The 23,271-nt window shown below is 43.6% G+C and overlaps 2 protein-coding genes across 11 annotated transcripts in view; one reads left to right on the top strand and one right to left on the bottom strand.

Moving 5' to 3' along the window:
• The window catches only part of LOC6617219 (mucin-19), a 39,261-nt gene extending 16,197 nt beyond the window's left edge, over positions 1-23,064 (top strand). Inside the window, exons 4-18 of one of the 10 annotated variants that reach the window (XM_032727750.1) lie at positions 33-210; positions 1,814-1,901; positions 2,098-2,251; positions 3,172-3,448; positions 3,579-3,668; positions 4,789-4,998; positions 5,880-6,028; positions 6,614-6,789; positions 7,658-8,050; positions 15,138-17,388; positions 17,447-17,675; positions 17,745-17,943; positions 18,018-18,252; positions 18,349-18,985; positions 19,076-21,854. In XM_032727750.1, coding sequence (XP_032583641.1) covers positions 33-210; positions 1,814-1,901; positions 2,098-2,251; positions 3,172-3,448; positions 3,579-3,668; positions 4,789-4,998; positions 5,880-6,028; positions 6,614-6,789; positions 7,658-8,050; positions 15,138-17,388; positions 17,447-17,675; positions 17,745-17,943; positions 18,018-18,252; positions 18,349-18,985; positions 19,076-21,854 — 8,045 coding nt within the window. Of the gene's footprint in view, positions 1-32; positions 211-1,813; positions 1,902-2,097; positions 2,252-3,171; positions 3,449-3,578; positions 3,669-4,194; positions 4,243-4,788; positions 4,999-5,879; positions 6,790-7,657; positions 8,051-12,350; positions 12,782-15,137; positions 17,389-17,446; positions 17,676-17,744; positions 17,944-18,017; positions 18,253-18,348; positions 18,986-19,075 lie in introns of those variants that run through there. The other 9 variants (XM_032727751.1, XM_032727745.1, XM_032727747.1 and 6 more) reach the window with 9 other exon arrangements.
• LOC6617220 lies at positions 209-1,733 on the bottom strand. The gene is made up of 2 exons (XM_002041511.2): positions 1,053-1,733; positions 209-990 (listed from the first exon to the last, which is right to left on the bottom strand). The coding sequence occupies exons 1-2, from the start codon at positions 1,633-1,635 to the stop codon at positions 242-244; spliced, it is 1,332 nt and encodes a 443-aa protein (XP_002041547.2). The 5' UTR covers positions 1,636-1,733; the 3' UTR covers positions 209-241.
• Positions 23,065-23,271: the final 207 nt, after the last annotated feature.

Here is a 23,271-nt window from a genome sequence, read left to right as displayed (position 1 = left end):
GTAAACCATTTTAATCATTTAAATCCAATTAGGACTCCGTTCCCGTCGCCGCAAGGAGAAGCGAGATCGTGCTCGTGAAAAGAAGGGCAACGATGAATACATTCCTCGAGAACGGGATGCTTTGGCTGCATTGGGCTTGGAGGAAATTCAATACGGAAACTGGGCCAAGTCTGAGTGCTTTAAAGTGGAGAAGGGACTGCTTTCCTTTGGGTAAGTTTATAACGACTTAAAATGCCACAATTTAATTTTCTTCGAGCCGATTTCGCCGACGTATGGCATTGTTGAGCTTCATATTGAGGATGTAGATCTTTCTCTGCAGCATTTTTTCTTCCTTTTCAAGAACGTGGGCCTCTTCCTTTCGCTCGATATACTCGCTGACACTGGGGGCCTCATAGTCCTGGAGCTGCGCTCTCAACTCATCCAGAGTCACGTAGTCCTTGGTATTGTGCATTTGAACTGCGGCCACCTCCTTTTCCAGTTTCTGAATGGCCCGCGTGACTTCATCCGTTCTATTCAGAACGGTACGCATTTCTGTTTCCAAGTTCATCATGGCCTGTTTTTCCTCAGTCATGGCCAAGGACGTTTTTCCTGTGACTCCTTTAAGACCCGCCATGTGGATGTTTTTTTCTTCCAGTTGATTCACCAGCTCGGTTCTCTTTATAATAAGTTTTTCAAAATCTACAGCCGTCAGGATACCACTCAGGTCTGATTTGGTTATCAAATCCGCCCGATGCTGCTGACATGTTTCTTGAAGCGATACTATGGTTAACTTCATCGTTCCTAGTAAAGCGCGTGCATTTTTAAACCAATTTGAAGTGAACTTGCGTAATTTCCGTTCAATCTGTCGCTCGGTTGCAGACTCCAAAAAGGCTACATCGTTCTCATCCCTTAAAAAGTGGAGCATAAAGTTGTTCTCCGTCTCAATGGTTTCCTCACTTCGAAAACGCAGCTCTTCTATCTTGGCTCTTAACTGTTTCACTTCAGTCATGGCTAAAAAGTAGATTGTAAATGAATGAGTATTGAAAACGAGACCTAAAATGCAACTAACCCACCGTTTCTTTCAATATCTGCGACCCGCTTCTCCACCTCAGCCGCTCTTTTCTCTGCCATTTCGGCTTTGGCCTTAAAATTTAGTTTGTAGTCCATTCCACGTCGCTTTTCTGGGGCAGATATGCCACTAATGGATACTAGCTGATTCACTGACATTGGTATCGAGCGTTTGGAGCTAGAGTGTCGGCTATTTATGCCATGACTTCCCTGCGCCGATCCTCGCTTTGTTTGCAACTTTCTAAGAATGGAAGTACGGCGCTGTCTCAATCCCAATAACAACTTTGGATCGTTCTTCTCGAGGAATTCGACCATTATGTGGTTCTCCAGCCTTAAAGTAGCCACATCATTATGCACTTGCTCTATAGTGTGGAGCATGTCGATGGCGTCCAAACTGGACAATCGCAGTTGACGCTCTTCTTCCGTAAAGTTGCGAAAGTCCTCCAGATAGTACTTGTAGATAATAGCCACGACGTCCAAGTCCTGCGGAGCAGCATATTCGAATACGTGAAGTTTGCTTGGATGAGATTTCACCGAGCGTCTGCTCTGCGTATCGGTTTTAAGGCTGTGTCCTGACGTGCTCATCATGAGACCAGTTACGTTAAGGAATAATTTATGGAATTTGTGTGTAATATATATATATATTGACCGGCTTTGTGGTGATAAAGGGAAAGTATATAATGACTAGATTGGTACAATAAAACGACTCAGTTTACCCAGTTATATTTTACAAACAAAAGTCTCATTGGTAAATACTTTTTTGCAGTTGGGGCCGGTGGTCGGAACTTTTGGAGTTAGGACAATTCAAACGAGGTTGGCGTGATGTAGACGTCGAGGATTGTGCTCGCATTATAGTAAGTTAAATGAAACTTAAACCAAATATAAACGTGTGCAAAAAAATGATGACCAACCATGCTAATATTGAGAAAACTCAAGGTTTTCGCTGAGTAAAAACTTTCTTCTCAACCCGCTGAACCATATAAATATACACAAAGTTTATAGAACGCACTTTACAAAAGCATTAACATTAATATTGTTCTATTCTCGCAGCTTCTCTACTGCCTGCAGGTCTACAAGGGTGATGAGAAAATCAAGACGTTCATCTGGGACTTGATAACACCTACAGAGGACGGGGAAGTGCAGAAGATTAGCAGGGATCATAGTGGCCTACACAACTTGGTGCCACGAGGTAGGAATGCCAAAGGTATGGTAAAAGATACATTTACGCACACTCCAACTGCTGCACGGACGTAGAGAGTTTTAAAAAATCAATACAAAAGTAATATAAACGAAACGGTCTACAAGAAAAAATTAGCAAACACGTTTTGTACAAAAATTTCTTTACGCTATCTGTACTGGGCTCTGGAATTTCTACAACATTTTAATTGCGTCCTTCTACCTATTTGTATCCGTAAATATCAGATACTGAAAGCAAGAATATAACTTAATTTGTGTACTGTCTAATGGCCTCTCCTCCGTGAAAACTTACTTAAATATCGAATCAAATCACCCAACAAAGACTGAACCAGAACAGAGACATCAATTATTGACTCATGTACGCGACGCGACGAAAAGAAGTGCGTGTATGTTTTGTTGCCATGCAAATGTATGCCTTTTACTATATCAAATCTGTTACTTTTTTTATGTACATAATATATAACATTTTACTTACATATCCATTAAAATTCATATTAACTTTTTATATAGAGTAGCCTAAAACATTTTCTAATTTACTACTAATTTATGTATTATTTGCTGTTGTTGAGATGAAAAATGTGTAACTAAAAAGCTAACATTGTAGGAAAGATACATAATATCTCAAAGTTTTAAACTAATTAATTTTTAATATGTGGTTCATTTCATAAAATCATATCATATCATATCCCTTGTGTATCATTTTCATGTATGGAAAATATTTTAAATTATAGCCAATTATATTGAGTACCCCTCAGAAACATACATTTTTTAAACTATCAGAGATCCGATAGTGCTGTAAATTCATTTTGATTTTACATTTCTGATACTTAGAGCTTTGTTGCCCTTCAGATTAGATTATATATCAGTCTGAAGGCAGCTAGAGAAATATTAATATACTAATGTGTAAACACTACTTTTGCTTTACAGGTCGCAACGGAGGAAAATCAAACAAAGAATCCACAGGAGTGTCTACTCCTGCTCCGGGCTCTGCATCCGGAAGCAATAGTGGAAACACAACTCCGGCTCACAAATCTAGTGCGCTGGATGGGTCAGATAAGGACAGCGGCGGCATAAATGCCAGCGCCGTGGCCGCGGCGGTCACAAGCATTCACGATCCAAATCACTGGAGCAAGAAAGAGAAATACGACGCTGATGCGTACTTGGAAGGCGCCTACAAGAAGCATTTAGGCAGACACGCCAATAAGTGAGTCGTGTGGAATCGAACTCGTTATAAGCTATTTCCAAATTTGAGATGGACTGTTGCTAAAAAATTTTTTCGCTCTCTTTTCCCTTTATTTTCATATATTTTGTTTACTTAATGTAAATATTTACAGGGTTTTGCTGCGCGTGAGGATGCTTTATTATATTCAACATGAGGTCATTGGCGACTTTGTTCAGCAGATAAAGGACAACACGCCTATCAGGTAGGCGTGGCACTCGGAGTCACCTGCTAAACACTTGGCATTCATTAATCATTTTGTTTGTTTGTTGTTGTTGTTGTTGATTGAATGATTGACTGGCTGATTATAAAAGAGTTTTCATTAATTTTGTATTTAATTTAACCTTTTTGTTATAGATACTTTATAGCCTTTTATCTAATGCCAATTTGTGTTTTTTTTTAAATAATTATTAACCTTTTTTATAGAACTTTGTGTCAGGTGGAATGTGATTCTCCTTTATTCGCTATGTATCTCTATACTGCAACTCTCTTCGTATTTTCGATTGCTTGACAATTAAAATGTTAACACTTGTACATCTATATACACGATTCTGCTCATTTGTAACCACAACATTTAAATTCTATATTTTGCCAACTAATCTTCGGCGTATCGACTCTTCTTCTATCGCTGTGTTTTGTATCTTTTCGATTCGTTTAACAAACCTTAAAAATACCTAATTGACCTCATTGCGATATCTATACGTATATTATATAACCACCAAAAACTGCAGCAGTACGAGGGCCAAGCAGCAGTTGGCACTGAATCTGAATTTGGAAAGGTAATATCCCCATATATTCCTCAACCACCGATATCGATCGCCATCGCTCGTCGCCCTCGCTTGCACGCACGCTGTTTTCCGCTTTTAAGAAAAAAGCTGGCGAATAGGGAAATTCACGCTACCAACATCTTTATTAACCTCCATACGTGCAGTCTTCCTCATAATACAAAAACCGCCAAGTTATTCATGCAATTAAATAATTAATTTATATTTTTTAATACGAATACCAAATTCAAAAAACAAGCCATCAAGAAGCTCAACTAACCTTTTAAATTTTGCTTTGTATGATTCTGCATTTTGTAGTGGTAAATCTGTAGTACAAATTGGCAATTAACAATGTTAAAATTTTTACTTTATTTCTTCTTATGGTATCTCATTTTTTATTTTTGTTTTATTTAACATCATACAAAAAATTGTTGAACCGAAAAAATTGAATTTTTACTAAACAACGCATTTCTTTTTTCGCGCATCTCTCAACTTCCCCAATCCACCAAACACATTTGAATGTTATCGAATGTACTCATCGACCGATACGATCATATGTAGCGAACTCCCCATTCGCCCGCCGCCAACGCCAGATCAAGTGCCATCTTCATGGTGGAATCCCATTTGTTGTGATAAGAGCCTGTTGGTGGGAACCTACAAGCATGGCTGTGAAATGTATCGTCAAATGCGCGCCGATCCCAATCTGTGCTTTGTCACCCATGTGGGCGCCGGTGCGGCCGGTGACGATCTGGCTGTCACGAGTTTGCCGATGTAAGTCTTCAAAATGAAAACAATCAATTCTAAATTAATTTGGTGTGTTCTAAAGAATCTATATTTCAACGTGTACCTTCTGCACACACACGTAACATTAATATTCATGGTAATTGATAACCGTTTTAACAGCAAAAACTTTGGTGAAATTATTTGATAATTGATATAGAGGTTTTTTTCAACACGCCGGATAGAAAAAGCAACAAATGAAAAGAGATATAAACCACACATAAGCGCCATTGAGTAATTCATATACATCACACAAAAGTACTAAAATTAAAAAAAATACGCTTCAAATTCGACCTGGATGGAAGGAACATGCAGGATTTGCTTAAACTCATTTTCATTCCCATTCCCCACGTGCACATGCATTCATCTGAAAGTCTTGGCATTGAAATGTGCTTCAAACATTTTTTCCGCTATTAGCGTTTAATATAATAATACATTAAAGATTACAATTTGGTAGACAGTGCTATTTATCCATCAAATGTTATGGTCATAAATCACAATAATTGTTTTGTTGAATTTTAATAAAGACTAGATTTAATTTAAATTATTCAAATCCAATTAAAAAAGTACTTTCAATCCAAATTGAAAATAATTGTGCTTGTTCATCGAATTCTCGCCGTATAATTTCTTCATAAAGATTAACGAAATATTCTCAGAACAGCGGAACTTACGGGGCTTCCATTAACGCGCACATTGAATGCATTGATCCATTGACATTGCGCTGAATGTGTGTGTGTGCGTGTGTTTTGTGAATTTTCTCTCAGTGTAGTATAAACGTTTTAACTGCGTTGGGCATGGCCTGCATCTGATATATGATCTGTGAATTCCAGTCAATTGCTACTAACTTTCAAACCCTTTTTCTGGAACCACAGAAACGAAGACGATGCAAATTCGAAGCACGATGATGGCGACGAGGTGGACGATGACGGCACTACAACGACCAAAGACTCTGACTCTACCAAACTCACCGGGGGCGATAACAAGGACTCGCTTCTCGACCCGGAGCGTCCTAGTTCGTCTGGTAAGAGCAGCAGTGAAAATGGTAGCGGCGGAAACGACAAAACGGAAAGCGAAAATGATGCCACAACCGTTTCCGAATCCTCATCCAAATCCGAAGTCTTGCCGGGCAAAGGCAGCGATCTCGATGTGTCGGTCGCCCAGCAGGACGCATTATCAGCAACTCTTGAATCGGCAAATACATCAGATCCTAAAATTAATAAAAATGACGCACAAGTCTCAGCCTCTGTTTCCTGCGATCCGGCCGACTCCAGTTTATCCGAGGCGGCAGGAAAAGCTCAGGGGACGGGGGTCCAGACTGGCGATGCCGGAGAATTGGACATCGAATCGGAGAAAAAAGAAAACGAAAAGGAAACCAAGGAGTCAACTGCTGATGCTCCTGCTGTGGAAGTCAAAAAGGATAGCGCTGCCATTGCCCGAGCTGAAGGCGATAAAACGGAATCATGCACTAACAATGCTACCACAAACATCTCCACCACCACTACTACTACTACCATTACCAATACCACCACCACCACCAATAATCCATCATCCAAAGCGGCTAACTCTAACAACACCACCGACCATGCTAACTCAAACTCACATTTAGGCTTGGACGAGGAGGAGAGCGTCGCCGGCAGCTATCCGCCAACCGTGGCAGCCGTCGAGGACGCCACTACCATGTGGCCATCTATGCAGGACCTCAACACGCGTCTCCGGCGGGTGATCACTGCCTATCAAAGGAATTACAAGAAAGAGGAATTAAAACTGCAGCAGAAGGCAAAGGTAGGTGCAATAGCCTTTATCACATACCAACCCTTTTCATCATATCATCTCCATTCGTTGCCACTTCAATGAGAGAACATACATATATTAAATTCCCTTTACACCCAGAGTATAAAGGTATACTAAATTCGTTAAAAAGTATCTAACAGGCAAAATTTAACGTTTCTGTCTGTCTGTCCGTATTAACATCGAGATCTTGAAAACTATAAACGCTGCAAGTTTCCTTGAGAACTGTCACGCTCACGATGTTTCGATTTTCTTTTATTTTTCTTTCGCCAATTTCTAGCGATATTTTAAAATTGGCGTTTTCTTCAAATTAAATTGTTATCTTTGAGATTTATAGTCACACACCCTTATTAACGACTATGAAAAATCTAAAAATTAAATAACTTCCGAAACTGTCTGTTACCTAACCCAAATGACAATTAAATAATTTTACATTTTTTGTTCTACGTTTCATGATTATGTTGTAGTGTCCAATGTTAGAAGTATGTAGTTTTGTTGCTTAGCTGTTGGCTGTAGTTAGTTGCGAACCGTGCACCGTAGTTAGCGTACAGAACGGACAGTGGACATTGACTTGGACAAAGAAGCGGTTCCAAAAATGCAACCGAATTCAATTCACCCAAAGCATCAAAAGCTATAAATAAGAAAAATTCATTAACTAAAGCAGCCAACAGCTGATAAACTAAACTATGTAAAACGCTGACAGAGGATTGCACTTAATTTCTTTACCATCAAGACCATCTTAATAAAATCATCCTCAGCCACTACCCTGAATCCGTGACATGTTTTCTGGCCTTTTTGCTGAACTTGCAAAGTTACCAACTCCACCAACTCTTTCTCTGTGATTGTCACATTTGTCCCACAGCTCCAGGCATTGGTTTCATCGACACCGCCGCTGTCGGTACCCACCACTCCCACCCTTCAGTCTATGCAAATGCAGCTGCAGAGCGGCTCCGGCAGTGGTGGGTCCGGAATAGGATCCTCTGCTCAGCACGATGCCAGTGGCCGGAGTCTTCAGGCGTTGATGCAATCGCAGGGGGCCAGCACATCCGCAGCAGCGGCCGCCGCCGCATCAGGTGCTGGGGGATCCTGTAGTGGATCCGGCCAGGTGGGCATGGGCGGAGCGGGAGTCATGCCAGCTATGCCAACCGCCGCCGACATAAGCCTAATGCTCAGCATACTCAACACCACAGATGTCAACCAGCTGGCCAACTTGGACATCAATAAATTGGCCATGTACCTGGTCAGCATGAACAATGTACGTTAGTGATGAGTACCCCCCTCTCTATATAAAACATTTTTATATTATAACCAATTACACTGCTATTCCGAACAATCATCCCGTTGCCCTTGTAAGCAACCCCCACTCAAATTAATCCTCAACTGCAACTCGGTGGCTAAAGCAAAAACAGAAAAGCCACCCTTGAGGCTCTAATAGACCATGAACACTTTAATAAACTCCTTCAATCCGAAACCTAAAAAAAAAACAAAAAAAAAACAAAAAAAAAACACTGACAAAAAAGCACGCAACTACACAAAACACTATTAACCTTACTAACCTGCATGTGTTCGTAAAGTATCATAATATAAACAAAAACCTTACATTTTGTCTAACCCATTTGTTTAAAGGGTGACGTTTTAAGTCATTTTTTTTGTGTACTATTAAGAGGAAAACATTTGGTTTTTCGCTTTTACTATTCAGAAAACAGTGCGAACTCTGCGATATGGGTTTCTAGCAGTAGTGCTAATTTGTTATGAAGAGCTTTTCTCGAAATTTAATGAAAATACCCATTTTAACCATTGTCCACATCCTCACTTTGCGATGGTCTTGTGTAGAAGGCACACGAAAATAATACTGGGAATCAGCCTAAATAAATGACGAAGTCAATACCCAATCCCACAGTGGGGTTTTGAAGTTTTAGATGAGAACATTTTGTTAACTCGCCGTGCGGCTATGTATCCTCCCATTTGTGTGTTGCGTGGTCCTTACTGAACGAAGAATCAAAAGCGAGCAACGACAAAACGAACAGGAGGCAGCGACAGAGCTGAGAACCGGCAGCATACACTTATGCCTAATTTATGCAAAATAAAAGAAATACATACACTCCAAATTGAACCCGAATGCGGTGCACACGATGTTCAGATGGTCCTCTCGTTGGATGCCCTGTCCTCTTTTCTCATCGCATTTTATCTCATCTCGCGAATGGGAATGGGCATGCGAATGAGCGGCCAAAACGGAGGAAATGTCAAACCACTTTGCACACCCGGCAGCACAAACAAAACAGCAACACACCGAACTCCTTCTCAAATCCACTGTCTAGTGCAAAACCGTTGCTTTCGATTCCTTGCCTCCGATTCGCCTTTTGCTGCCCCTTGAGGTGGCAGCATCAGCAGATACACCGCAACACAGTGGAACCCGCAACGTGTTGGCCACAAGGCATGGGGCGACATATGGGAAAAGGCAAAGCACCGAAGTCAATTGTACAAGCTGCCTCTTCGATTCGCAGCAATCCCACTGTGTTGGCAGGCTAGAGATGCGCCAATTGAAAGCCAAATGAGAACGATTTTTGGTATTTCATATTCACTTATTTATGAATATCCGAGCACCACCGGTATCGATTTGAATAAGGGTGCCGAAAGCGATACTGCGCTCCAATACATTCGATTATTATGCCATGGCTATAGAAATGTTAAAATTTTAGAAGACCAGATTCGGGAAATTCCCCCTACAACTGGTCATCGCTGAATGGCCGACGTTGGCATTATCAAAAGAAAAGGCAGAGAGGCAGCGGTAAAGGCAGCGCGCCATCAATCAAACCTACAACAACAACAAAGTACAAGGAGCGAAACAATCCGGTAATGGTGGAGGGACGGAAGAAGCGGCGGCAGCAAGAAGAGCAAAGCCAAGTGGTTGTTGCTGCCGTTGCCGATGTTGTTGTATCGACGAACTGGAGTTCTTTGGTGACGATGGTTGCTGCGGCTGCCGCGACGTAAGCAGTGGCGTTGGTGGACGGCTTGGTTTTATTGCTGTTTTTGTTGTTGTAGTTGTTGTTGGCCATTCGATATCATCGGGTGGTTGTGCTGCCTAGCTACGTTGGCTGTACTTGCGCTGCCGCCGCCTCGCTGTATGTATTAGTTTTCCATGCGAGAGTGAGGCCACTCTCTATCTCTGTCCCGCTCCCTAGATGTCTGCAATGTGTGTTTGTAATTTTACATTTTCTGGATTTATCCAATGTATAATTTTTTCTTTCGTATGCGCCCACCCAAATGTCTGGGGGGTGGCTGGTGCTGCTTCTGCTTCTGACACCACTGTTTCGGCTACTGCTCTCACGGACTGAATTATTGAGCGCAAAAAGGAGACGGGGATAATGGTGACCTGTTCCTCTTACGGTTTCCTGTTCTCTTCTTTCGCATACCGCGAGAATTCGATAAAGACGCCTAATTGTGCTCATTTGGACTCCCATTCCTCTGCTCCCCCAGACCTCCGGGAAGGTCGCCCCATTGCACGGTGCGCTGCTGCTTTTGCTTAAACCCACTTTTTGCTTTGTTCTGTTGATTCCTTTTTGCAGTTGCAACGTAACGTGCATTTGGAACACCTAACATAGAGAAGTTGATGGCTATCCTCCTGTGCGTGTGATTCGACTGGTGCGGGTTTGCCATTATTTTTGTTTCCATCTTTGGTCCCACCTTCGACTTGCTTGGATGCTTTTGTTGCTGACCGCTGCGGTTGCTCTTTTTTTTAGTGGTGTTGCTGTTGGTGCTGCCATTCGATTTATTATTTTATTAGCATTTCGCTGCCACTTAAGTGGGCACAGTGGAGCAAATCGGAACTTTTCTGATGCGTAGGTTAAATTCATAAAATTTTGAAAGAAAAAAATTTGTTTTTGCCATGCTGACTTTTTGAGTGATATCTTTCTTTGAAGAACTTTTTATATTCTGTTATGCTCTCGGACACTCCACTGTGCGCGCGATCCTAACAGTCGCTGCTAGATCCCATTGCTGCTCTCTCACTCTCTCTGTAGTCACTGCATTCAGAGGATGCAGCCGCCACGCCGGCGCATTTTTCACTTCACACCTGTCACTCATAAACCATTTGAAAAAGTCGATGTCTAACCAATATGCCGAATGGTTTGTCAAGTTTAAATCTCATTGAGAGCCGACTCCTCTACCTGCCAGCACCCTGCTTACTTTCTTTCCCTTTTCCGATATAGTTTAGTCCAATTTAGGATAGAGAAGAGTGGCCTGCTGCCCTCTTCGCTGATCTTGCGCAAGAATTGTGTTGGTGTGAGTGAGTGCATTGCCGAAGATATATATATATGTCTCTGTCGCATATCGATTGTGCGATTGTAGCCGCTCTGCTCACTCATGCATGCATTTCGGTGTGTGCGATATCCACTCACGGGCTCACTCACTCATGTGGTATCTGCATCTGTATCTTGCGGATTGATTAATAATCTCGTTTCGTTTTTGCTCTGGCTACGTGCTTATCGCACTTTGGCCCTGCTTCCATCTTTCATGCTTTCTGACTCCCTCATGCTCTCTCTCCCTGTCTCCTGTCTGAGTAGTGTGTTGCTGCCGCATGTATAGCCCAAAGGTCGAAGTAATTAAACCATGCATATGGCAATCGAATTTCTAATCATGCGATAAAAATTGTTAATTGATATAGATATCTTAAAATATGGATTAGGAAACGAAGGTGAACTCAATATCGATTAGGTATTAAGTGTAATTCCTGAAAGATTATTTGAACCTGCTTTTCGAATTAATCCATTTCATGGTTTTACTTCTCCTTGCTTTGCGCTGTTGTTGCGCCTGCTGTTATTATTTTATTTAATCCCTTTTTTTTCGTTGTCCTGCGTCCGTCCGTCATTACCCCGTTCATCTTCCACCCATTTGGCTGCCTCGCTCTTTCGCTCTTTTATGCCGTTCTCTATGTGTCGTCAACAGTTTTTGTGGTACATTTGTTTCATTGCCTTGGCTTTTTTTTTGCCTCCGATTCCGCCGTGTGTTGTGCTCTCCCCGCTCCAGGGCTTGAGTTTAGGTGCGAGTAAGTGTGCGGCAGGCTACTGCCTTGCTTCTTTGCTTACATTACACAGTTGACACAATGTGCCCGCTGTGGACGCTCTTCTTCAACTCGTCCATCCAGTGCACGCTCACAGTCACAATCGCATCTACGTTGCTTCTGCCCGCGCCCTCCCATGAGTCGGTCTCTCGCGAAGCCGAAGTCGATGCTCTCTCTCTCCATCTCTCTCTCTGTCGCTCTCCCCTATTGCAAGTGACGCTCATTCACCTCAGAGTTGAATGTCGGTCTCAGTTTTAGCCCACCTCATTCATATTCACATTCACCCAAAACAGCGTTTGACTTAATCTCACGATTGTTTGGATTCCTACTCTCCCGCGTTCCCTCTCTTCTGAGTCTCTCTTGCTGGCTGATTCGCATTCGATTTTAGCCGCTGCCATCGCCGTTGTTTGCCTACCTATGTGTGTGTGTGTGAGGAGTGTGTCTTGTATTTTAGTCCGCAATGCGCTCCGCTCATTATTTGTTTGAGCGCCGCGGTGTAAAGTTGTAAAAAGTCCAAGTGCTCGTGGAAACTCGAAGCAAGACGGGGAAAACGAAACGCGATAAATCGCGAGAAAGAGAGTGCGCTAGAGGAAGAGGGAGTGATAATCAAATGAAATGGAATAATATATTTGCAGAGGCAACAACAACAACGCAAATAGTTGTCATTGAGGCGCAATGAATGATAATTAGTGCTTAATTGAAATCAATAATCATGAATTCGTAAGGCTTCGATTTTGCCAGTATATTGTTGATTACCAGTGAGTCTGTGATATTACCGTGTGTTCGAAAATGGAGGTTATTAAACCCATGGACTTCAGCAGCTTCTCGGCGTTCTGCGAGCATCTTAACAAATCTTCACAAATTGCAGCATCAACTGCAACAACGATACCGCCAACATTAAACAATGGAAAAGGCATTTATTTGGAGGTAAAAGCAGAAAATACAAATATTTCGATGCGAAATTGCAAGCATGGACATGATGCATCTCCTAATTAAAATGAGAATGCAAAAATGCAGAGAGAATATGCAAAGAATGTGTGCAAGCAGTAAGTCAAGAAAAAGTGAACGAGACCCAAGAAGAGTGGGACAGACGATGAGGAGGGGGATCAGTTGGCCCTCTCGCTCGTAATTCGGTCTGTAGCGAGTGGAAATGCAAAACAATAAATTTAAGCCTATAAATTTCACATGAACAAAAAGCGTTCACGTTGCCCCTTTGTACTGGTAAAAGGGTTTAGATTGGGAAGTTGTTCCGTTGAGTTGTGTGCGCTTGTGAGGGGAAAGAGAGAATTCCATGTTGCAAGTAGCATCATTATTGGTAAGGCAGGATCACACTGAACCGTTTCAAAAAATGAAATAATTTTTTTTTTCACTACTCAATTGTTTTATGATAGAATCTTAATGTGGTAATGAAACGAATTTTTGTAGGCCAATGTAGTTTCAAGTATTATTATTTAAATGATCGATTCTTAATCGATTTCTTAAAAACCACTGTGTGCAACGGTTATATCTATTTGTTGGCGCTTTAAGTGCACTCACTTAAATTCGTTTTTGCGCGGCTGCTTATTGCACCCCGTTCTCTATTTTATTCAACCTATTGCTATTTACCTACCGCCTCCAAGCTTATAGCCGTGTTCATAGCCATCGGTTCTACTAACATTCATAATCAATCGCTCAAGCCGCCTCGCACTTTTGTAGTGTAAATGCGACGGCGGAACAGTGCGGAGAAAACGAGTGATAGAGAGGGGGAGTGAGTGCGAGCGAGAGCCAAATGTATAGTACGCGAGAAGGGAAGAAAGAAGAGGCCTCGAGTCGCTGTCGTGTTATCTTCTTTTGTCGTTTGTTTTTGTTTGTCCCCTTTTCGGATTTTGTTATACCATCGTTCGTAGCCTGCAAGCAAAGGTTGGTTAGGAGGGGTGGGAGGTCTAGCTGTACAAACAGAGGCATGGAATCACAAGGATACACGGTATACAGAGTTGCCAACCTGCGCGCCACTTGGCATCATTTTAATTTTTTGGATTCGCTCCAGGAAGGATTCCATTACGTTTTCAGTTAGGTTACGCATTTAAACGTACATTTATGCCAATTTTCTATTATAGACGACAAACTTGTAGTGCCAATCGCTTCATTTAATGCAAATTCAAGCAAAGGATGGCATAAATATCTACTCCTTATATTTTTCCAATTAAAACATTAAGACTTTGGAATGAACTGCATATTTAGCAGCCATAAATCCAATGGCCACTAGGTCGGCTTAGAATTTTGTGTATTTGCGTGTCTTTTGCTTCTGTTTCTAGCCCTTGCAGCAGTGTGTGCCACCTATAATTTTTAGTTTAAACCGACGCACCAAATAGCGCATAAAGTAAACGTGGGTGGGTTGGAGTTAAAGTGTATGAACTTCCCTGGCTGCGGCGCGTGCAATTGGTCTCACAGCAGGATTCATTTGTTTGTCTCCATTTCTGTCTCAAATCCCCTTTGCGTACCCCTTACTTTTAAGCGCCATTGCTTGGTGCGGCGGGCTGGTTGTGCCGTGTTTCCTATTCCACGTCGCGTTCTCTGTTTCTGTCGCCATTTGGCCTCTGTCCTCCGGCCGAAGCGTTATTAGGGGTGTAAAATGGATTTTTTACTTTTATTATTATGATTTTATTGTTTTTCCAGTTTCGGTCTCCTCTCTCTTTGAACCTTTGTCTCGCTCTTATTTTCTATATGCGCGTGCCATTCGCATTTTGTCTTTCCCTTTTTGCTTTTCGCAAAAATTTGTGTGTAATTCGAAAGCCAAGAGCCTGCTATGTGCTGATGATTATAGTGATGAGGGAAGGTGTCGTAACGTGGCCACCCCACAACACCGCCACCACAGTCGCGCTGGGTGAGCCCAACCCCTGGGGACGCAGTGAAGGGTGGTGCAATGGCAAAGGGTCGTTTAAATATTTTTTCAAACAAATTTGGAAAATATTCGTAATGAAATTGCATTGCAAATTGAATTAAAACTTTTTTTATACTTACATAGGTGGGTATTAATTCTCTAACCAATATATTTTGTGGAAATTGACGAACACCTTAAGTATTTGGGGTCAGACAAACTAAGTTTCGATACATGCAGTACCTTTGTCCCCTTGGGGCTATTTATAGGAATTTTCACGAGAGTTAAATATTGCAAGATCAAAACTATAACAAGATGTTAATTCTATAATTAAAAAACAAACTTGCACCAAGTTTTTGCAAGATAACATTTATAAGTGTTTTATTTATAATAAATATTTCATTTTTTCGATAATTGTTTTTACAGAAAATGGAGCGACAGGGAAAGATGGAACTGGCGGCGAAGGAGCGCGAGTCCCAACGTCTGCAGCTCATTCCAAAAAAATGGAACCGCCGGGAAGAATACGAATTTCTTAGAGTTCTCACTGGGTATGGTGTGGACCTACATCTCTCAACATCTATGGGTTCCACTAATGGAAGTTCCCTTTCGCCCGACTGGACCAAGTTCAAACAGATGGCTCATCTAGAGAGAAAAAGCGATGAAACACTGACAGACTATTATAAGGTATTTGTGGCCATGTGTAAACGACAGGCGGGTTTAAAGCTCACTGAATCGGAGCGCGGCTTAGAAGGCATCATCGAAGAAATCGAAAAGGAACACGCCAAGCTCATACTGGATCGCCTAGAAGTTCTTGCCAAATTGCGAGAAGTCGCTCGGAATCCCATGCTTGAGGAACGCTTAAAACTCTGCACCAAGAATGCGGATACACCGGATTGGTGGGAGCCTGGTCGACACGACAAGGAATTGATTACCGCCGTCCTCAAGCATGGACTTTATCGCTCCGAAACCTTTATCTTTAATGATCCAAACTTTAGTTTTGGAGAGTCAGAGAAGCGTTTTATTCGAGAACTAGAAGCTCAGATTCAACGTACTATCAAACTGGAGGCTTTTAATGCTGAAAAGGCGGAGAAGTTAGCGGCAGCTGAAATAGCTGCTGCAACTGAAAAAGCTGCGGCGACTGAAAAGGCGACAGCAGAAAAGGCAGCTTCCGTTAAGAATGAGGTCATAGACCTTGATGATGAGCTCATGACTAATGAGAGTGTCATCAAGAAAGAATCGCCGGTTACTCCCATAAAAGAAGAAATTAAATCTGAAGAGAGTCCTGAAAAGCAGGATACTGCTGATATTCTCGAAGATAAAAATTCAGATGCTGAAGAGAGTACAAAGATAAAGGATAACGCGGATTTTAATTCAGAAATAACGGACAAGGAAGCACTAGACGAATCCACAAATTTAAATAAGGATAAATCAAGCACTGAAGTTCCAGAAATTGAAGATATCAAACCTAGCGAAGAAAAAATGGAAGTTGAGGAAGTGCCCGTTGCCGAAAATGGTGAGGAGAAGGAAGGTGCGCCTGAGAAATGCAGTGATGCTGAGGATAAGAAACTTTCCGAAGAAAAACCAAGTTCCCCTGTAGTTCCTGATGGTAAAGTGTCAGAAATGGAGGCAGATGAAGTTGCCTCTAATACAGAAGAAAACTGTTCTGGGGAATCGGAATCGCCCGAAAAGGGATGTGAAGACAAGGTTGTTGAAAAGGTTGAAGAAGAGAAGGGTGAAAACTCAAATAAAAAGGCTGAGGAACAAAAAGAAGAAACGGAAAAACTGGAAAAATCGAGCCTAGAATCAGAGCCCTCTGAAAAATCTGAAACTGCCCTCGAACCCGAAGTAGCTGTGCCCAAAAAACTCACTGGCGACCAAGACATACTCGACCTAGTGGCTGGTCCTTCAGATCCCGATGATGACGAGGTGATGAAGGAAAAAGAGAAAGCAGTAGAAGAAGAATGCAAGAAGCAGGCAGCAGAACTTAAAGCCCGTTTTCCGGATTTGGAAGTAATTCAACCGGCAACTGTTAAGCAGCAAAAGTTAGAGAAGCCAAAGCTTGAAATGTGCATGATCCGTTGGTTTAAGGATTTTGCGTTAGAACGCCGTATTGCGCACATTGTCGCTTGCGTCGAATCAGGAAATTGGCCTGTGGATAGCAAATACAGTGCCTTTGCAACCTGCAAGGGGGCCACTGATCTAAGCATTGCCCTTCACGAATCCATTCCTCACTTGAGCAGTTTGGAACGTCGCTCCACAACACCTGATGTCATTACCATAACGACCGACCAAGGTGTCACAAAGCACTTGCAGACCTCCCACATGCAGCAAGTTGCCAGCTCGGCGTCCGCTGCATCCACTTCCTCGGGAGTTCCCCAGGTCACCCAATCAAAGCCCTCTTCTTCCAACAGTTTACCTGGCTTGGATGCCAAAAGCATTAATGCTGCTGTGGCAGCGGCCGTTGCGGCAGCTGCGGCAGGTGGAAATGCCACCTCCCTATCGTCTCTGCTTCCCGGAATGTCTCTGAGTGCAGCAACTGGCTCTTCGGCCGGTGGAGTGAGCGGATTGAGCGTTCCAAGTGCCGGGTCTGGAGTGGGAAAGAAGCGCAAACGACACATCGCCATTGACGTGGAGACGGAAAGGGCTAAGCTCCACGCTCTGCTTAACAGTTCTACAAGTAAGTGTATTTCAAACAAAAATTCTGTTTACCCCAATTAACCTTATCTCAACTTTAGTGGCGCCGAAAGACTGGGAGAGTGAGATTGCAAACATGGAGGCCTTAAGTGGCTCCTCTGGTCGTGGTCGAGGTGGTAATTCTTCTGCTTTGAGTGGCATGCAGCCGCCCCCAGCTCATCAACATGCTTCGCTCTCGCGACAATCATCCGGACAGTTCAGCAAGCCAGCTGTCCCCGCCCTGAAGACTCCTCCTCCGTCAATGGGTGCACCAATGGACCTTTCATCAAGGTGAGTTCAATAAAATAGGTCATTAGGTTTCTCATTGTACAAATATTTATTAAAAAATGTTTCTAACAGCCTGCCTAAAATGAATATGACTGAGATGCTTAAGTCGGCTTCCAGTTCGGGAGCCATTGATTTGAGTGAGGTTCAGGACTTTTCTATGCCATCTAAGAAATCCAGTGTACATGCTGCTTTAAGTTCCGCTTTTCCCTCGATGGGAAGCAAGAGCAAATTAGACGACACGCTTAATAAATTGATGAAGAAAAACAATTGCGTAAGTTTTAAATTGAGTAAAAATTTTCATACATTGTTCAAGGCAACATACACCTTTGTTTTGTTTAATTGCAGACCATTGAAGAGCCTGTTATTGGTAAGGAGAAAAAGCGGAAGAAGTTGGACGAGATTGTGCTCGGCCTATCGGCGGCTAAAGAACAAAAGACCTTCCCTGACCCATCGCTACCATCATCAAAGAAACCGCAGATCCCGCCAAGCGTATCGGTGACTCCAGCAAACCTTCAATCCTCGTCCAACCAGCAGTCAAATCAGAAACCCTTTACTATCACTGTTACCACAGTGCCTGGAAGTGAGTTTGAGTCTCTGCGCTTTTACCTTTTCACCAGCCGAAGATTGGCATCCATCTAATAGGATTTTTCACTAATCGATTGTATCTGTCTTTCAGAATCAAAGAGCGGCTCGTCCAACAGCGGATCCGGCACAGGAGGAAGCTCGTCGGCCAGCGGCGGAGGAGCCGGCGGCAGCGTCTTGAGCGCCCTGCAGAATATGTCAATGGGAGGTCTGTCATCCAAAGACAGTCTCAATGCCCTCTTGGCACAGACAATGGCCACCGACCCTCAGACGTTCCTCAAACAACAGCAAAAGATGATGCAGTTCCTTCCGCCCGCTCAACGGAAGGCTTATGAAAACATGCTAGCCGAGATGGAACAAGCCATGAAGATCAGTTCAAAGTTTTCAACAAACTCACCCCACGACGTCAAGGTCAACAAGTGGCTTTCAGACATGACAAGTCCACTGGGTGACCAGCTCAGCATTGATTACGTGGGAGGAGGCGGGGCAAGTGGTTCGGGAAGTGGCAATAGTCGGCGCTCAAACCGCCAGCAGGGAAACTCACAACAATCCTCAAGTGCAGCCCAACTGCAAAAGCAACAGCAACAACAGCAGCAGCAGCAACAACAGCAACATTCGATGCCCGGGCCTCAGAATTTGACCGGAGAGGAGCCCGTACCAGTGATCAATAAACAGACAGGCAAACGCTTGGGAGGCAACAAAGCGCCGCAGCTAAAGAGACTTATGCAATGGTGAGTGTTTCATAAAAATTGAATATTCAGCCTTAACACAATTATCTGTAACAAATTAATCTCTGATATAATAATATTTTTATACTCTAGGCTTACGGAGAACCCCAATTACGAAGTGGATCCAAAGTGGCTGGAGCAGATGCAGAATCCCATGTCAGCACCGTCCCCAAAGCCCCCATCAATGGAGAGCAGCTACGGCTCCTCGGCAGTGAAATCACATGGGGGTCGTCCGTCATCTAATTCGAGTAACACCTCATCATCGTCCCACACCCAACAGCACCAGCAATCATCTGCAGCTCAATCGCAAGCGGGAGGGAACTCAGGCAGCTCCAAGAAAAATTCACGCCAACAAACTGCGGCATCAGCTGCACTGGATCAAGCTGCTTTACAATTTGGCTCCTTAGCCGGTCTCAATCCCAGCCTGTTAGCTAATCTTCCTGGACTGGGCGCATTTGATCCCAAGAATCCTCTTGCTGCATTTGATCCAAAAAATCCCTTGCTATCCATGTCCTTTGGAGGAATGCCCGGAATGGGTAATATTCCTGGACTAGGTAACCTGAACAACATGAACCTATTTGCCAGTTTGGCAGGAATGGGAGGATTGGGTAATCTTGCAGGGATGGACACTCAGTCGCTGGCTGCGCTTATGGCTGCTGCCGGACCAACTCTTGGCGGATTAAGTGGTGCATCCGGAGGAGCGGGATCCGGCAAGAGCCAGGCGCAGTCGCAATCATCCGCCACTTCGTCATCGTCTTCGGCTAGTAAAAAGAAGCAGCAGCAACAGCAACAACAGGCGCAAAATGAAGCTGCTCAATTGGCAGCTGCTATCAGCGCAAGCACTGCGGGATCTGGCGCATCAGGGGGAAAGAACGCAGCTGCTTCTGCATCACAATTGGCGGCCGGATTTCCATTCCTATTTCCGAATCCATCATTGCTGTATCCGCCCATGGGACTAGGTGGCCTGAATCCGTATTCCCTTGGATCTAGTGGACTTGGTTCCGCATACGATCAGTTGGCTCAGCAGTATAACCTGCTAAATGGAGCCACTTCCTCGGCCTCAAATACGAGCTCCACGCAGTCTAAGTCGCATCAGTCGCAATCAAAATCCAGTCAGTCCAGGAATACCACAGCATCTGCCAACTCAGCAGCGAGTCTGATGAATGCTATGGCCAGCATGGGCGGTGGAGCTAGCACAGTAACCACGCCTTCAACTTCAGCATCAGGATCAGGACGTGGCAGGCAATCAAGCAGCAGAAATCAGTCCCAAACCACACCCACAGCAGCAGACATGGCTCAACTCAGTAGTCTACTTATGCCAGGAGCGGATCCGCATCTTCTCGAATCCTTGAGCCGTATGAGCAACATGGATTTGGCGCAGGCAACGCGTCTGATGAGCTCTCTGGGAATGCCGCCTCTTTCAGGAACCCCGAGCTCTTCTGGTGGAGGTAACACATCTACAAGCAAGAGAAGCAGCCAAGCCGCAAATGAAGCCAACGCTCAGGCCAAGGAACAGCAAAAATGGTTTGAAAGTTTAGCCCGAGGAGCTCTGCCAACTGATTTAGCCGCGCTTCAAGCATTCTCACAAGGCAAAATGCCATCAACATCCGGATCAAATACGGGAACATCCACTTCCTCTAGTAAGAGCTCGAAAGCAGCCGCTGCAGCAGCGGCAGCTCAATTACCACAAATTCCTGGCATGTCCAGCGATTTCCCCCAGGCATTTTTAGCTGAAATGGCTGCACAGGCAATGGCGGCTGCTGGCGGATCCCTTCCTCTTAGTGGTCCAGGCTCATTAGCTAGTTTGGCTGGCTTAACTGGTGGCTCGGCTGGAGGTGGTGGTGGTTCTTCTGCCTCCGCAAGCACTAGCCACTCGTCTTCGAAACGACAGCGTGAGCAGGATGCCTTTAAGCAACAGATGGACTATTATACCAAGACCTTAGGTCTGGGTTCAGGAATCTCGCTGATACCCACTTCCTCGGCGGGAGGATCATCTGCATCCTCTAGTACAGCAAACGCTGCAGCAGCGGCGTATGCTGCGGCTTTGGACGCAGAGCAACAGCATCAACAACAGCAGAAGGCGCTTTCCAAACGATCACGTGGGGATATACACCCCACAAAGGAGGAACTGGCCGCTGCTGCCCTTGCGGCAGGCTTACCCCTTAATCTTGGTGCCAGCATGAGTAGCATAGAAAAGAGTCTAAGAGGCGGAAGCAGCTCCAGTAGCAGCTCTACACCAGCGCCCATGTCTGCGGAACAGGATAAAGTTACATTGACTCCCCTTAATGCCTCTGGAGGCGGATCAGGGTCCTCTTCCAGTTCAGCAGCTGCTGCGGGACTGGCAGCTAATCTGCCCAGTCAAACTACAATAACCATAGCTCCTCCCATTAGCAGTGGAGCCAGCACTAGCAGCGAGCGTTCCGAACGCTCCGAGTCGCGCATTTCGCTAACCATAACAAATGCAGCAGATGCCGCGAAGCTACCGCCGCCCTACGAAGAAGCCGATGAGCTAATTATACAGCCCATACTCAAAAAACCTACCGCTGCCAATCCAGGCAGTAGTCATGGCGGAAGCGTGGACGATCTGGATACAGCTGAAAATACTTCAGCTGCTAATCTAAGTGGCTCATCCTCCAGTTCTGCGGCAGCTGCGGCTGCAGCTGCAGCGGCGGCTGAAGAGAATCGACGTTCCTCCAACCGCTTGAAGCGTCCGAGGTCTGGTAACGAACAAGGATCTGGTTCCGTGGAAGGACAACCGCCTGAGAAGCGACGGGAGTTGCGATCCACTCGTCATACACGCTCTTCGGCAGATGCCAGTACGCTTAATCTTTCAACTGGAAGCGAATCGGGAGCGGAGGAACGGAACGAATGAGTATTGCGCAGATCCGAGCGCCAGCGCTAGCAGAATGACACGGCCCATCCTAAGGGCCGGAGAAAGTCGCGTAGAGAAGAAGCCAACACGGCGAATACATACAAGTCACCGGAGCAGAAAATCAACGACAGAAAGATGATGAGAAACCAGCTGCAGATGCGGATGCAAACGAGATCGAGGCGAAATTTAAATGCTAGGTTAACTGTTACCACTAGATCCCTTAAGCTTAAAGTTGTGTAAAGTATAAGAACCATATATAATCTATATATAGAGATTAGGAGCCAATTTGGAGAAAACGGATTTGGGTTTGTCTCAACGCCATACAGTTCGACACTGCTGCAACTCCGTCTGAACTGGAGGGCAGAGCGCCTTACCCATGGCTTACTCAAGTTTCATCTGCTGCTTATATGGTGCTTGATAAGTCAAAAGTGTCCCTTACTCTGGCTGCTTAATTATTCATATAATTACGATCATAATTAAAAAGCGCTTATAATTTAATTGTAACAAGAGAAACAAAGTGCTGTTGCACGACGAGGATTTTCCGTTTAAATTATTGCTAACACATATAATTGATAAGCGACAGAAAAATGTTTAAACAAAACACTATCCATACATAAAATGTAGAGACACATATACTTGGGTTTCTGGCGCTGTCCTGGCACATGCAGTCTCTATACATATATGATACCTGTACATAATTCATAATCTTAAAATGACTCGCATGTCTTAACTGTTTTTAATATAGTAAGGCACCATGTATTCGTCTCATACTAAACCATTTTCCACACTTCCACCCCCAATATGTTGTATACTGAACTCTCTATTCTCTATGTGTGTCCCCGAAAGCGACGTGTAATTTTTATCATTTTAATTTTGTAATTAGTAAATGTGAAAGGAATGGAATGCTATTGGCGCAAATCAATCTTTCAAGCGTATATTTTACTCTTGTATTTGTAATTCGTATGTTTTATTATACACTTGTGTGTCCCAAGAACCACAGACACCAACATGCAAGTCCTGGCGCGTAACTAACAGGTGGGAAGTGTTTATTGAAAAATAGAATTTTTTAATTAAATCAATTTTGTTGTAATTGAGAAGCCCGAGAATATGAATCTTGCACGCTTGATGAGCAGCAATTCAATATTTAGATCATTTTGTATAATTATTCAGCTGAGTAAATGAATTATGGACAAATTTGATCCGCACTTTACGAGAACAATTTATTTTGATACATTAACAGGCACACAAAAAAAGAAAGCAAAACAAACAACCAACATATATTGCATATTTAATTTGTAAGTATTACTCGTAATTAAAATTATTATATAACTGCAGAACAACAAACAAAAGCAACATCAACCAGAAGAAGCAACAACAGCAAGTAACACCCAAGCATCAACTATTGATATTGATGATA

Source organism: Drosophila sechellia, chromosome 2L (assembly GCF_004382195.2).
Source record: "Drosophila sechellia strain sech25 chromosome 2L, ASM438219v1, whole genome shotgun sequence".
Classification (NCBI taxonomy): Eukaryota; Metazoa; Arthropoda; class Insecta; order Diptera; family Drosophilidae; genus Drosophila; species Drosophila sechellia.
Note: the sequence above shows the minus strand (reverse complement) of the source record. Positions and strands in the feature narration are given on the sequence as shown.